General features: G+C 37.8%; 1 protein-coding gene across 3 annotated transcripts in view; it reads left to right on the top strand.

Annotated features, from left to right (window-relative positions):
* Positions 1–9,264: 9,264 nt before the first annotated feature.
* Positions 9,265–17,185, top strand: part of isl1a (ISL LIM homeobox 1a) — a 64,082-nt gene continuing 56,161 nt past the window's right edge. For 2 of the 3 annotated variants that reach the window (XR_009129601.1, XR_009129600.1), the window contains exons 1-6: positions 9,265–9,379; positions 9,445–9,634; positions 10,009–10,268; positions 11,079–11,362; positions 13,072–13,239; positions 14,189–14,599. Coding sequence is in view for 1 of the 3 variants with exons in the window: in XM_058070778.1 (XP_057926761.1) it covers positions 9,352–9,379; positions 9,445–9,634; positions 10,009–10,268; positions 11,079–11,362; positions 13,072–13,239; positions 14,189–14,305 (1,047 nt within the window). In the remaining 2 variants the exon portion in view is untranslated. Of the gene's footprint in view, positions 9,380–9,444; positions 9,635–10,008; positions 10,269–11,078; positions 11,363–13,071; positions 13,240–14,188; positions 14,877–17,185 lie in introns of those variants that run through there. The other variant, XM_058070778.1, reaches the window with a different exon arrangement.

The raw sequence follows: 17,185 nt of genomic DNA, 5'->3' as shown, positions 1-17,185 counted from the left end.
TGCATTTCACCGTGGGAGTTACCATGGAAGCTAACACGGGTATGTGTATTCTCACAAGAAAGGATGTCTGCGTAAAGATTCAATAGTAATAAGTAATATACTAATATATTTTTTAAAATATACACGTCCAATGAGGACACTGATAAGTAACCGTAAGAGTCATATTCAATGATCGCCATGGAAACCACATTGAAAGAAAGGCTAGGTTGTTCCTGTTGTGTCACACAAACGTAACTTTCACTGTCACACAAACTTAACTTTTTCTGCAACTGTACCCCCATTTTTCTGGACTCTTTATTGGAGTGGTTCCCAAATACATTGCGATATTTATATATATATATCTAAATATATATACTGTGATCATTGGCTAAGTAAGATCAAGCACAAAGCTGTGAAGGACATATTTAAAGTCTTCTTATGGGTTAAAGCTGCTACTATAGTGTTAAAATATCCTGGTACTTTGGTTTTTGTTGTTAATGAGTCCCAAAACATTTGACAAAAACAGAATGTAAATCCGATTTAGACAAATACAGTATAAAGAAATATAATATATGTAAGATAATATTATGTTCTACGTATGAAAACCAAGGTTTCAGTGTGCAAGGATAGCTTTTGAGCTTTAGTGAAAAAGTTCCCAGTATAAGGAACAGTTTTAAAAGTCGGTCCCACATATGACCCCGGTCTAAAAGCAAAGTCCTGTTGACTTTGACCTGCAAGACTTCTCACTTTGGCTCCTTTCAGATGCTCTGAATGGCATCTGTCAAGACCTTCACTGTCCATTCAGATCTGATTGAGACATTTTAGTGGACAGAGAGGATGGTTGCAGGCTGTCTTGTCCAACGGCAGGGGAGGAGCACCGCCTCCCCTGGGTGCCCCCCGGTGCCCTACAGACCATATGGCCTGGCCTAGCCCCTCTGGATGGGCGAGCTGGTCCACGGAGCACCTGAGGCAGCGGGAGCTTTCATAATCGCTGGAGACAAGGGCCACTTGACACCGGGCTGACAGATGGTGCTCCAGCACGGCAGTGGCTGCTGCTCCGCGTACGTGTGTTCAGATTGAGAGGCACAAAAAGGGTGATGATGTGTCAGGGGTGGTTAAACATGATGGTGGCAGTGCGGCGTCTTTTGTCTCTAGGGCGGCCGTAGCCTCGGGCCACGACTGCGGGCGAATTTCATCACATGTGAGAACAGCCAAAACAACGGCTTCTTTTCTTCAGTTTTATTTGGCGATTCATTGTCGTTTTTCAAATATATTTATTTTTATCGTCATTTTATGTTTGTATTTTATTTATGTATTTATTTATACCGAATTATTCATTCAATGCATTCTCTCTGCTCCTTCAAGCACATTCATGCAGTACGTCGTCGTCAACAGCGAGGTGTCCGCGTCACAGTGAAGCAGTCGAAGAAGAAGAAACCAAAACTGAAAAAAAAACTAAAGTAGACATCGAGAATTATACTGCGATTGAACTAGAAAATATACTTCCCAAAGACCATTCTATGAAACACAGCTTTGTCCAAACAAAAATAGAAAAAAAGTGGAAAATCCATCTATTACCACTGACAAACACTAACAAATACACAGTTAGCATACTGCCTGATTAGCGTGTTTTTCGGTTAGCGCCTAAATTTTGCTTCAGTTTGCATACACGTTCCAGTTAACATACAATATGGCGCGCATCTTGTCGTGTTATTAATAAACTGTGTTCTTCATGTATTTTTTTTTATCACAAAACATCCTTGTTTCCGTTTGTTAGCGAGCCAATAGGATGCTAACACGGATGTTGTGCTAAAAATAAATGAGCAACAATGCATTAATCTGCGATTGGACTAGAAAATATACATTTCCCAAGGACCATTCTATGAAACACAGCTTTGTCCGAACACAGTCACCCCCCCCCCCCCCCCCCCCCCCCGTCTGGAAAATCCATCTATTACCACTGACAAACACTAACAAATACACAATTAGCATACTGCCCGATTAGCGTGTTTTTTGGTTAGCACCTAAATTTTGCTTCAGTTTGCATACACGTTCCAGTTAACATACAATATGGCGCGCATCTTGTCGTGTTATTAATAAACTGTGTTCTTAATGTATTTTTTTTATCACAAAACATCCTTGTTTCCATTTGTTAGCGAGCCAATAGGATGCTAACACGGATGTTGTGCTAAAAATAAATGAGCAACAATGCATTAATCTGCGATTGGACTAGAAAATATACATTTCCCAAGGACCATTCTATGAAACACAACTTTGTCCGAACACAGTCTGGAAAATCCATCTATTACCACTGACAAACACTAACAACTACACAGTTAGCATAGTGCCCGATTAGCGTGTTTTTTGGTTAGCGCCTAAATTTTGTTTCGGTTTGCATACACGTTCCAGCTAACGCACAATATGGCTGTGTTCTTAATGTATTTTTTGTCACAAAACATCCGTGTTTCCATTTGTTAGCATGCCAATAGGATGCTAACACGGATGTTGTGATAAAAAAATAAATGAGCAACAATGCATTAATAAGACGACAAGACGCACGTTATATTGTACGCTAACTGGAAAATGTACGCAAACTGGGGTGTGAATTTCCAACAATAACTGCAAAACAAAAACGGTAATCGAGGCGTATGCTAACCGAGGTACCGCTTATTCTTTTCTTAATGAGAAAAATCCTAATTACCCACCATGTTATTGTCTTCTCTTTGAATATTGCCTAAATTATTTTTTCCAGATTAAAATGAACAAAGCATTATTAGAGCCCTGTAGACATGACAAAACACGACTATAGTCACATTTATACTCTTTTTATTTACAACATATTGCGCAACTGCAGGGTCTTGAGACACATGCTAACTCGCAAACTAGAGAGCTAGCGACCTAAACGGTAGCCTTCAAGTTATTTCCTTTCAACTTAAATAGCCAAAAACTTACCACTTCCACACGGATAGGGAGGATAACTATTAACAGTTATTTAACCTTTAACATGAACATGAATCAAACGTAATCATTTTTTCTGGGTACATGATACCATACAGCATCCATATCAAACTTGCGCGGGCCGCACTAACATTAAACTTTCATATCAAGGCGGGGGCCTCAAACTAGTGTCCTGCGGGCCACATTTGGCCCGCGGGCCGGGTGTTTGAGACCCCTCGTTTAAACATTTTGTATTCATATTTTTATATGCATCTTTTATATTATTTGAGTTGAATGACATTTCATTCATATTGTATTGCTTCTTATATAGTAAGTACTAGCTTGGCATGTTGGGTACTAAGTCAGGAGATCCGGAAGACTTCGCGATCAGTACAGGGTGTACCCCGCCTCTTGCCCGAAGTCAGCTGGGATAGGCTCCAGCATACCCCCGTCACCCTATTGCGGATAAGGTGTAGGTAAGGTGTGTGTAATATATAGAATTATTGAATATGTGGGAATTTTGAAAAAAGTCCCATAAGATAGCCGACATGTCCTGAAAGAGCTGAAAATTTGGATGTTGGATTGGTTTCAAATGGTTGAGAAAGGTGGGAGTAGTTAGTGGACGAAAACACAGAACTTCAAATATTGCAATATTAAAACGGAGAATGATTATTGACTTGTATAAATGTGGACTGAGGATCGAACCAGCAATGGTTTGGAACCTGACCACTCTACCACCTGACCGATGTACAATAAGTGGAATGTTACACCAATAGAAAATGATTTTTCAGATTAAATGATTATGCAGTTGAATGATTAGAGTCTGATTGAGGATCGAACCAGCAACCAACCAAAGGAAGTAACCACTATTTCTCCTGAAGCAGAATGTTACTGTAATGCGGTGCTTCTCAAATAATGGAGTGGGACCCCCTGTCAGGGCGGCGCAAGAGCTTTCAATGTTAGTGTACACCTGCCAACATGTACACATTTAGAGTACTCCACGTGCAATTTGAATCTTGAATATGCATTTTGTAAGATTTAACTTTTTTTTCAGTTTCAAGTTCAGTCTACCAATTTACTCTTATTTTAATTCTATGTTTTAGCGTATTTCCACAGCATTTCAGTCAAGCTTCAGCTACTATACTTTTGATGATTTCATTAAAATTAAAATTTACACCTGGTTCAATGTTAGTGTACACCTGCCAACATGTACACATTTAGAGTACTCCACATGCAATTTGAATCTTGAATATGCATTTTGTAAGATTTTCCATTTTTTTCAGTTTCAAGTTCAGTCTACCAATTTACTCTTACTTTAATTCTATGTTTTAGCGTATTTCCACAGCATTTCAGTCAAGCTTCAGCTACTATACTTTTGATGATTTCATTAAAATTAAAATTTACACCTGGTTGAATGTTAGTGTACACCTGCCAACATGTACACATTTAGAGTACTCCACGTGCAATTTGAATCTTGAATATGCATTTTGTAAGATTTTGAATTTTTTTCCAGTTTCAAGTTCAGTCTACCAATTTACTCTTATTTTAATTCTATGTTTTAGCGTATTTCCACAGCATTTCAGTCAAGCTTCAGCTACTATACTTTTGATGATTTCATTAAAATTAAAATTTACACCTGGTTCAATGTTAGTGTACACCTGCCAACATGTACACATTTAGAGTACTCCACGTGCAATTTGAATCTTGAATATGCATTTTGTAAGATTTTGAATTTTTTTCCAGTTTCAAGTTCAGTCTACCAATTTACTCTTATTTTAATTCTATGTTTTAGCGTATTTCCACAGCATTTCAGTCAAGCTTCAGCTACTATACTTTTGATGATTTCATTAAAATTAAAATTTACACCTGGTTCAATGTTAGTGTACACCTGCCAACATGTACACATTTAGAGTACTCCACGTGCAATTTGAATCTTGAATATGCATTTTGTAAGATTTCCATTTTTTTCCAGTTTCAAGTTCAATCTACCAATTTACTCTTACTTTAATTCCATGTTTTAGCGTATTTCCACAGCATTTCAGTCAAGCTTCAGCTACTGTACTTTTGATGATTTCATTAAAATTAAAATTTACACCTGGTTCAATGTTAGTGTACACCTGCCAACATGTACACATTTAGAGTACTCCACGTGCAATTTGAATCTTGAATATGCATTTTGTAAGATTTAACTTTTTTTTCCAGTTTCAAGTTCAATCTACCAATTTACTCTTATTTTAATTCTATGTTTTAGCGTATTTCCACAGCATTTCAGTCAAGCTTCAGCTACTATACTTTTGATGATTTCATTAAAATTAAAATTTACACCTGGTTCAATGTTAGTGTACACCTGCCAACATGTACACATTTAGAGTACTCCACGTGCAATTTGAATCTTGAATATGCATTTTGTAAGATTTAACTTTTTTTTCAGTTTCAAGTTCAATCTACCAATTTACTCTTACTTTAATTCTATGTTTTAGCGTATTTCCACAGCATTTCAGTCAAGCTTCAGCTACTATACTTTTGATGATTTCATTAAAATTAAAATTTACACCTGGTTCAATGTTAGTGTACACCTGCCAACATGTACACATTTAGAGTACTCCACGTGCAATTTGAATCTTGAATATGCATTTTGTAAGATTTAACTTTTTTTTCAGTTTCAAGTTCAATCTACCAATTTACTCTGATTTTAATTCTATGTTTTAGCGTATTTCCACAGCATTTCAGTCAAGCTTCAGCTACTATACTTTTGATGATTTCATTAAAATTAAAATTTACACCTGGTTCAATGTTAGTGTACACCTGCCAACATGTACACATTTAGAGTACTCCACGTGCAATTTGAATCTTGAATATGCATTTTGTAAGATTTTGAATTTTTTTCCAGTTTCAAGTTCAGTCTACCAATTTACTCTTATTTTAATTCTATGTTTTAGCGTATTTCCACAGCATTTCAGTCAAGCTTCAGCTACTATACTTTTGATGATTTCATTAAAATTAAAATTTACACCTGGTTTCAACCCAAATCATAAAATAATTGACTTCTTTAGTATGGACAGGAAATGTTTGTCAACAGAGTGTGGTAAATATTGTGTGAGATGTTTGTTGAAGAAGACTGCTGTGGGTGTGTTGTCCCCTGCTGATGTGTGTTCCCAACACAAAGAGGGCGTGTTTGTTCTTCTTGTGTGTGTCACTGTCACTCTCTGATGCAAAGTTCCAACCATCACTTTGTCACACACTTGACTTGTGGAAAAATACATTCAGTTTATTGTGGAATGTGTTTCATTCCTTGTCCAAATAAAACACACTCAAATGTAAATATGATATCATAGTGAAGAACTGATATGATATGATATATGATACGGTACGGTACGATACGATATAATTAGTGATGTCCCATATTGGCTTTTTTTTTTGCTGAAAACCGATATACGGATATTGTTCAACTCTTTTCGTTTCTGATATCAGCCGATGCCGATAACACATATGAGTTGTATACAGCAGTTTTAAAAATATCGTTTTTCATGATCGGGAAAAAATCCGATATCGACCAATATCTAGCCGATAATTATCGGTAATCATCCCTAAATATAATATAAAAGTGCAGTTGTGTAATGACTAAATAATTATTATTGTCACGAAAAGATACTGTAAACATATAACAGATCGTTTTTTTTTCAACCCAACCAAATGGTTAGTTTCCGTTCGACGAGGGGCGTCTATTGGGGCCATTTTGGGACCCCCTTTTTTAATTAATAGTAAAAATAACATGAAGCGATATATATCTCAGTGGTACATGGATTTGGCCCCATGGCGACTTCTTTAGTCAATAGCCACATATACATGGACCCAAATATTCCAATTCCATTGGGGTTATTTGCTCTAACGGAAAGAATGTAACCTTTGTATACACCTCATTCCCAAAGAAAAGTGTCAATCCCAATGAATATACAGTAAACCTCGGATATATCGGACTCGGATATATCGGAAATTCGCTCACAACGGACAGATAAAAAAGAACCGATTTTTCTGTAATGCATTTCCAATAAAAATTCATTGCATATATCGGATTTTTTATAACGGATTTCGCCTATTTCGGACAAAATCTCCAGTCCCGTTCCAATGCATTTCCATGAAATTTCCCTGGCATATATCGGATGGCCGCATCGTGGCGCTCCGATTCGCCGAATGGTGACAGGCCGCTATACGACGTCATTTGCAGCGTTTGCAGCGTTGCCTGCGCGTCCAGGTACATTGGAAACATAGTCAAGGAAGTGCCTTTTTATAACGGATAAAATCCCATTTACGCATATACCGGATATAAATCCCATATATGCGTAAAACGGACATTTTCCGGTATACGCATATAACGGATTTCGCTTATATCGGACAAAACCAGTGGGAACAATTGAATCCGATATATCCCAGGTTTACTGTATAATGGGATTTCCAGGGGTGGAATATTCCTTTTCCCCAATCCGATTGAGGTACCTTGTACCCGCTCGAACAGAAAATTGTCAGACTGCGTTCTTCTTCTTCTTCTGTTGTTTATTGGCGGTTGGCAAGCAGCTTTGGTGTGCATTAGCGCCATCTGTGGAACAGAATCTAAACCCTTCTATACGCCATTCACAAGTCCACTTTTATTCCAAAAGAAAATACAGTAAACCTGGGATATATCGGATTCAATTGTTCCCACTGGTTTTGTCCGATATAAGCGAAATCCGTTATATGCGTATACCGGAAAATGTCCGTTTTACGCATATATGGGATTTATATCCGGTATATGCGTAAATGGGATTTTATCCGTTATAAAAAGGCACTTCCTTGACTATGTTTCCAATGTACCTGGACGCGCAGGCAACGCTGCAAACGCTGCAAATGACGTCGTATAGCGGCCTGTCACCATTCGGCGAATCGGAGCGCCACGATGCGGCCATCCGATATATGCCAGGGAAATTTCATGGAAATGCATTGGAACGGGACTGGAGATTTTGTCCGAAATAGGCGAAATCCGTTATAAAAAATCCGATATATGCAATGAATTTTTATTGGAAATGCATTACAGAAAAATCGGTTCTTTTTTTATCTGTCCGTTGTGAGCGAATTTCCGATATATCCGAGTCCGATATATCCGAGGTTTACTGTAGTTACAACATTTTTGGATTGATTTCATGTCTTGTCAATTAGGAAGTTGGTTTTCATAATCGATGTTGTCATTATTCACGGCAATCATTCGTCAATGATTACTTTATGCAAATAATAATATATGTTTGGTATGATATTTCATTGTGTGGGTTTGGGACTACGGTTGTATTGATGTAGCGATCGGTGCATTAAAAATCCAGATGAAAAACAAGGATGAGAATCCGATATATGCAATGAATTTTTATTGGAAATGCATTACAGAAAAATCGGTTCTTTTTTATCTGTCCGTTGTGAGCGAATTTCCGATATATCCGAGGTTTACCCTTCTATACGCCATTCACAAGTCCACTTTTATTCCAAAATGAAAATACATATCTATATAAAACATGTGCCGAGCTTCATTATCAAATATTAGCAAGATTGAACTTTATCTTTTCCTGTTCCCGGGTGCGTTCTTTCAGCCAATGCTGAGATATGACGTAACACGCAGATCCACACGTTCTTCCATTTTAAAAAAATGGAGGCCAGCAATCGAGGAAAAAAAGTTTGTTTTTGATTCCAACTAAATTTCAAGACCGGACGAAGGAAAAACTGGCAATACGGAGTTATTCCAAAAAGTCGAGGAAGTCGGTATCATGTGATGTTGGTGTTTACGTTTTACTGGGCATGCCCCGTTGACTATTCTGGTTGATTATAGCGACGCATGTAGACACGCTATTGGAATATTCCTTTCCATGGATACCATTGCTTTCGGAAAGCTCATTCGGAAAGAGAAAAACTCCTCATGTAAACCTGGCTTATGAGTCATATGGTACTTTGCTTGGGCACCCAAAATTGAAGAAAACCAAGGCAGTACTTTTTGAAAAATTGTAAGTTATTAAGGGTGGAATGCAATACTTGATATAGAAAATTTGTACAGCAGGGCTGATACATTTTGAACAATCCAGGAGTACCGAAAGAGAAGACGTATATAATATATAATAAAGAGTATAAGCTAAATATGACAGTAAAAGGGATGATTACACACATTAAGTCTTGCTATAGTGGTCCAGCAGCCAATCAGCTGCTGTGCATGAAGATGACGCTCTGCTGTGTCTTACGTCAGTCCCACCAGCATCAGCCCCCCCACTCCCACCACCCCACCCCCGCACACACACAGGGTCCGCTCGCACACACACACGCACACACACACACCGCACAGCCCCCCGGCCCGGCAGACACATCCAAGCTTCCAGCCCGCTGCAGCCCGCTGTGACCGTGGAGCGAACATCTTCTTACTTTGGCAACATGGGAGACATGGGGGACCCACCCAAAAGTAAGTTGGACTTTATATTACTCATAATTATAATCATTCATAATATAACGCAATAATCATCACAGAGAAGCGGCTGGTGTCTCTGTGTGTGGGCTGCGGGAACCAGATCCACGACCAGTACATCCTCCGGGTGTCCCCAGACCTAGAGTGGCACGCCGCTTGCCTCAAGTGCGCCGAGTGTAGTCAGTACTTGGATGAGTCCTGTACTTGCTTCGTCAGGGATGGAAAGACTTACTGTAAGCGGGACTACATCAGGTAGGAGAGTTTTGGAATATTTGGAATAATAATTTATATTTCATTATTATAAAATGAAAAAAAATCATAAAAAAATTATGTGTATTTGATTGGATTTATTTTTATTCCAAGAAAAATGTCAGCTTTGTGTTTTTTTTTAAACTTTTTTTTTTTTACATTAAACTTTTTTTTTTGTAATTATATTTTTAATACAATAAAAATAACCCGGGCAGCACAACTTTCAAATCATGACCATATTTCAATTAATAGAAAGTAGTAATAATAGTCAATAATCTCCAGCTCCCATCCGGACTCCAACGAGGACCCTCTCGCTTATAGAAAAATAATAATAATTATTGTCATAATAATAACTAAATTGTTTTGGCGTGTGTCAGGTTATACGGGATCAAATGCGCCAAGTGCAACATCGGCTTCAGCAAGAACGACTTCGTGATGAGGGCCCGGTCCAAAGTCTACCACATCGAATGCTTCCGGTGCGTGGCGTGCAGCAGGCAGCTCATCCCGGGAGACGAGTTCGCTCTGCGGGAGGACGGACTCTTCTGCCGGGCCGACCACGACGTGGTGGAGCGGGCCACGCTGGGCCACGGAGACCCGCTCAGTCCGCTGCACCCCGCCAGACCCTTGCAGATGGCAGGTGAGCGCATTTTAACTCGTTTTAACTCGTTTTAACTCGTTTTTTTATTGACTTTACCGGCGGTTGAACTTCGAAATGAAAATTATTTAAAGTTCATTTTTTCGCACACTAGTCTAAAATGTTGCTATTTATTATTTTCTTTGCGCCATTTTGTACTCCTGTGTGGATTTACTGTTTTTCTTTTGGGGGGGGTGCAGGGGGGGGCTGTAGTTTATTGCACAAAAAAATACTATTAAAAAAATTAACGGGGAAAAGGAGCAAAAAAAGAGGAAAATATTGATGTTGATAACACAACTTGACATGTGGGGTGTTTTTTTTCTTTAAAAATTCTATATATATTATAATAATGTATAGGATAAACTGTATATATTATATATTTATATGTAACTTGACATTTTTTTCAGTATGTAAAAAGGTGAATTTAGTGTCTGAATTAAGAGTTATGGAAAAACATGTATAGTATTAGTAATGATAATATTAATGCCAATATGTCGGGAAACGTGTTATATATATCATATAATAATGCAAAAAAGGAATTTAATTCATACCTAAAAAAAATCCATCAGGAATAAATAAATATTTCATATTTTTTATAAATCATGTTATGTAATTTAGTGAATCAAACATGTTAAAATGTATAAATGACATTAAAACGATATTTAAAAACATATAATATGTATATTACATTAAAGGAATATGTTAACATTCTATAGTTGCTTTTCATAATCGAATAATAATCTTCTTGTTGGATTTCTTTCCCATTTCTTTCCCATTTCTTTCCATTTCTTTCCCATTTCCCAACCCGTCCAGAACCGATCTCGGCGCGGCAGTCCGCCCTGCGGCCTCACATCCACAAGCAGCCCGAGAAGACCACCAGGGTCCGGACGGTTCTGAACGAGAAGCAGCTGCACACGTTGCGGACCTGCTACAACGCCAACCCGCGGCCGGACGCGCTGATGAAGGAGCAGCTGGTGGAGATGACCGGCCTCAGTCCGCGGGTCATCCGGGTGTGGTTCCAGAACAAGCGCTGCAAAGACAAGAAGAGGAGCCTGCTGATGAAGCAGCTCCAGCAGCAGCAGCCCAACGACAAGACGGTAAAGTTCGATTCCGATATCAGCCGATAAGATGAAGATACAAACTCGCGATACACTTGAAACGAAACAATAAATTAAATATTCTCACAGGACCTCGAGTCTTGACGCCAGGCCCCAAGTAGAATATGTATCAATTTATCACCATAAATATATGATATGATTCATAATAATAAGGAATCTTCACTCTGCAATATTGAAGGCCTCAAAGCAGGCGGGCGGCCATTTTTTATTTAAAGTCCGACTCCTCGTGCGCCTCACATGACTCGTTTTCATAGAACACGTGCACCACATTTCCTGTTAATCAGACACATGTTTCCCCTCTCCAGCAGGGGCGCTATTGATCAGGGTTTTATTTGGGGGGGGGGGGGGGGGGGCGTAGAGTGAGGGGTATGTACAGTATGTGTTAGTTTTAATTCGTTTTCATTCAGATTAAAGACTTAAAAACAGCGATTTAGATTCCAAAATAATAAATTGTTTCATGAATTAAAACATACCCTTCATTTTTCAATGTTTATATTATATACTATAATAATTATAATAATTATAATTATAATAATTACACAGATAATAAGAGTTGAAATGTATCAAAATAAATGTTGTACATGCTGAAACAAAATGTCTTATGACAATATAAGTAATATAAATAATATAAATAATATTCATTCATTCATTTTCTACCGCTTTTTTCCTCACGACGGTCGCAGGGATGCTGGAGCCTATCCCAGCTGTCTTCGGGCGAGAGGCGGGGTACACCCTGGACTGGTGGCCAGCCAATCACAGGACACATATAGACAAACAACCATTCACACTCACATTTATAAATAATATAAATGTTTTTTTTATTTTACAATAGAAAACCCCCTCACAAAAAATGGCCCCTAGGCTGCATGTTGGACACCCCTGCACTCACATTTATAAATAATAGAAATAATAGAAATTATCAAAAAAAAAGGTTATTTTACAATAGAAAAAAAACAAGCAGCGGACAAAAATGACCCCCGGGCTGCATGTTGAACACCCCTGCACTCACATTTATAAATAATATGTATATTTTTTTAAATTTTACAATAGAAAAAAAAACTAGTAGCGAACAAAAAATGGCCCCTAGGCTGCATGTTGGACACCCCCGCACTCACATTTATAAATAATAGAAATAATAGAAATTATCAAAAAAATTTTTTATTTTACAATAGAAAAAAAACAAGCAGCGGACAAAAATGGCCCCTGGGCTGCATGTTGGACACCCTTGCACTCACATTTATAAATAATATAAATAATATATATATATATATATTTTAATTTTACAATAGAAAAAAAACAAGCAGCGGACAAAAATGGCCGCTGGGTTGCATGTTGAACACCCTTGCACTCACATTTATAAATAATATAAATAATATATAAATATATTTTTAAATTTTACAATAGAAAAAAAAACTAGTAGCGGACAAAAAATGGCCCCTGGGCTGCATGTTGGACACCCCTGCACTATGGTGGCGGTCACACAGCTGTTTATTGATTGACCACCTGACTAAACCCCCCCCCCACCCTTTACACACACACACACGCGCACACACACCCCGGGACCACCGCCGGGCGCGCACACGCACGCACGCCCCCCCCCCCCCACGCCCCCCTCCTGCAGTGAAACATGCTGCGTGTTCCGCATCGGTGCATCCAATGTGATCCGGACTTCCTCCTTTGTCCCGTAGAACATCCAGGGCATGACCGGCACCCCGATGGTGGCCGCCAGCCCGGAGCGCCACGACGGGGGCCTGCAGGCCAACCCCGTAGAGGTGCAGAGCTACCAGCCCCCCTGGAAAGTCCTCAGCGACTTTGCTCTGCAAAGCGACATCGACCAACCCGCTTTTCAACAACTGGTGAGATCTTTTGACGGACTCGAACAATATATTAGTGTAATAATGCAGTATTCATCCAGCAATAAATACATAATAATAAAAACATATAATATAAATACACCATTGTTAGTAGTTGTTTCAAATAGTAGCAGCTTTCTTAACTTAACTTTTCTTACTTTAAGTGCCTTAGTTGTTTATTTTTGTTTTTTGTTTTGTTTTTAATAGTTTTTTTAATAGTTTTATATACATACACATGTATACAGCATACATATTTATATATACATATATATGTATGTGTGTTCTTATACTGACACGGGCAAAACATGTTTATTATTCCACTAGAAGGAACAATAACATATCAATATTTCAATATGATATATTGTATAAATAAACATTTTCATTTTTATTTATTAATTTGAACATTTCTAAAAATTATTGTATTATATGTCATGGCATATATATGTAATGTACATTTTATTTAGTAACTTAAATTTTTTTTTTAATTATTTATTCATTTTAACAATGAATTATGTAGGTATTATTAATTATTTATTAGGGTAAATGTGTTTTCAAATTGTGTGTATATTGTTCATACATGTACACACACACACACACACACACACACACATATATACATATAACTTTATATACATAACTTTTTATAGTTCTATTTTACAAGACAAGCAAGAAATTCTAAAAATTAATCTAAATTAATTATCTAAATTAATTATCTAAATTAATCTATTAATCTAAAATGTCACATAATTCCTTTTTATTCAAAAGAGTGACTTCCAACAACTTCAATGTTGTTCATGATGACATTTTTATATAAAAAAAAAAAAATCAAGCTGTGTTCTCCAAATGGCCCCCTGACCACAGTTTGGACACCCCCGTGTTAAGATGATTGGTTCATGAATACAATACTAAATATGAAATATGAACTATTTTGTGTGTCTATCGGCGTCCGCAGGTGACTTTTTCGGAGGGCGGCCCGGGTTCAAACTCGACGGGCAGCGAGGTGGCATCCATGTCGTCTCAGCTTCCGGACACACCCAACAGCATGGTGTCCAGTCCCATCGAGGCTTGAGCTCCACCAGCTGCATTGGACCGAAGCTCCTCATGTTCCTGTCACTGCTTGTATCTTTGACACTGTGAAGACAATCATGGGATTTTACCACCAACAAAGTCCATGCAGAAGAAGACACCGACTTGCCTGCTCGACTGTTTTTGCCAAAAGAGAAGACAAAAAGGGGGACATTTGACACTTTGGACCTGCGAGACTTTGCAAAATGAACTTTTCTTCTTTCTTCTTTTGACTCCCATCAAGCATTTGCAACAAGGTATACCTCTTTTTTCACACAAGCTTCGTGGGACTTTTCCTGTGAGTTTTTCTTCTATTATTTATTCACACGTCTTTATTTATTGTCCACAAAGTTGCTGTCACTTTCTTAGCTGAAGAGACCGACGGCGTGGATGTTCTGTTGCTTTGTGGACGCTCTCGTGCTAATTTGAGTCAAACGTTTCATTTTTACAAAAGAAAAAAATTCACACTGAAGGAAAAAAAATACTATCACTGTGATTTCAGCATTTTTATTTATCTATTTATTTGTAATTTATTTCCTTGAATGATATTTATTGATTGGAAAAGGTGGACTAATGGGATGGAAGGGATGGGTGGGTTGGGGAATTGGGTTGGTGGTTTTCTGGTTTTAAGTGCCACCACATTTCTGCGTTATGTTTTCTAACCGGGATGATCATGTATAAACTTTACTTTTACCTCGCGAAAACATTCAATAAATCCAATGAATAAACACTTCAATCCAGCCACTCAACTCCTTGTCACAAATGGAAGCTCTTGTTTCGCTAATCAGCCACTTCATTACGCACACTTTCACCACTTCATCGCACAAACATGCCGCATTCACTCCTAAATTTATCATTTATCTTTTTTTTTATCCCAAACATGTGTATACAAATGTACTTTAAACTGCTCAAACATGTGTACAAATGTACTTTAAACTGAACAAAGAACATTTATTCATTTAAAGTCATTCAAACTGTGCATCTTATTTACAGCTGCGAGTCATGATTATTTTCTTTGTGAGTTAATTTAGCCAATTAATTAATTAATTTCGATCAATAATTGTCCGTCACTGTTGTCCTGCTTTGTTTTAAATACGGCTACTTAATAATTATTCACATTCGGAAGCCTAGAATCAAAGGATATTTACATTTTTAATAAAACAAATAATGAATCAGATACAAAAAAATAGTGAAATTAATTAGATTAATTATTGCAGCTCTGATGGCAACCGCTCCTAAATGTTAATTTTTTTTAAATTACGCATTTAATGAGTTCAAATCAAGTACAAAGCTTTATAGTACATGGTACGTACATGGCTTTTTAATAATAATAATAATAATAAAAGGGCAAATAATAAAAAACACATATAGTTGGTGGGTAGACAAATGATTTTTTTCCGATTAAAATGAACAAAGCATTATTAGAGCCCTGTAGACATGACAAAACACGACTATAGTCACATTTATACTCTTTTTATTTACAACATATTGCGCAACCGCGGGGTCTTGAGACACATGCTAACTCGCAAACTAGAGAGCTAGCGACCTAAACGGTAGCCTTCAAGTTACATGGCTTTTTATGGAATATATATATATATATATATATATATATATATATGAATATGTCATGAAATTAAATTTGAATTAATACATTTGTCCAAAGTCTAAATACATGCAGTGCAATTGCAATATAAAGTCGTGGGTTAAATTAATAATATAGGAATATACGGAATGTACATTATAATATCTATAATATCTAAAATCTGACAATGCATGCTTTCATGATTCGGTATGCAGTCCTGGCTGGTGCAGGGTGACCTTGTTTACATTGAGTGTGTACGGGTGGGGGGGGGGGGGGGGGCGGCCTCTTAAGCTTCCGCTGACAAATAATACCTTCTCACTTCAAAACATTTGATTTCATTGCATCAAGGTAATCTTTTAATTCACATGTTTTTAAATAACTTTTCACGAAATAGCAAATCAGTTAGCCGGGGTTCCACGTCATTTGTTCTCGCTAACCAAAACAGCAGCACCTACTGATGAAACATGGAACGTCCATTAAAATGAGTTTGACACCTCTGTAAAGTGTAAAAGGAGGCTCATTGCCTGCCAGTGGAGTACAATACAGTCTGGACACATAGAAATATATATTTTCATTTTAATTATACAGTACAATATATACAGTATACAGTAACGGTACAAGTGTGTGTGCCGTTTTTTTTTCCCATATAACATTTTCTTGACAGTTTTAATTGCGTTGTGCTGGATCCAAACAGAACAAAGCACAAGAAGCAAATGTCAGTACCCCCCGCCCCCCCCCCAACCCCCCCAAACAAGCCACGACGTCTGCTGCCCGTCCTCACGGTGCGCTGTCAGGTATTTCTATGTCTCACATTGTGGAAAGCAAAGTGCGGCACGTGTCAGTCACCTTGGGAGGAGGTCAGCAGCAAAGTGCACAATAAACCCGAGCACCGCGGACGCGGCAATAATCCATATTCGGGCATCCCAATGCAATATTTGCGTTGTGAACGGTATGTTAAAAACCGTCACTGACGGATGCACCAGGCATTGGACTTTGAAGAGAGACATGGGAGTCGTGAAATGTTGTACAACGCAATTTATTTAAGAGATATATCCACGTTTTGGAGTTGTCTTATCTAGAATTTGACCATGAAGTGATGAGGCAAAACAACCAACCAGCTTTGGTCTATTTGAGTCCATTTAAAGCTCAACGACTTGATAGGGGTCTCAAACTCAATTTACCTGGAGCTAGGGTCTGGGCAAGGCTGGGCCGCATCAGGTTTTCCAAAAAAAAAACAAAAAACGCATTTATTAAAAACAAAAAAAATTTAAAAACTTTGCTTTGGTTCCAATTTTCTACAAT

The sequence above is a fragment of the Doryrhamphus excisus genome, chromosome 4 (assembly GCF_030265055.1).
Source record: "Doryrhamphus excisus isolate RoL2022-K1 chromosome 4, RoL_Dexc_1.0, whole genome shotgun sequence".
NCBI lineage: Eukaryota > Metazoa > Chordata > Actinopteri > Syngnathiformes > Syngnathidae > Doryrhamphus > Doryrhamphus excisus.
This window is presented reverse-complemented; position numbering and strand designations above follow the sequence as displayed.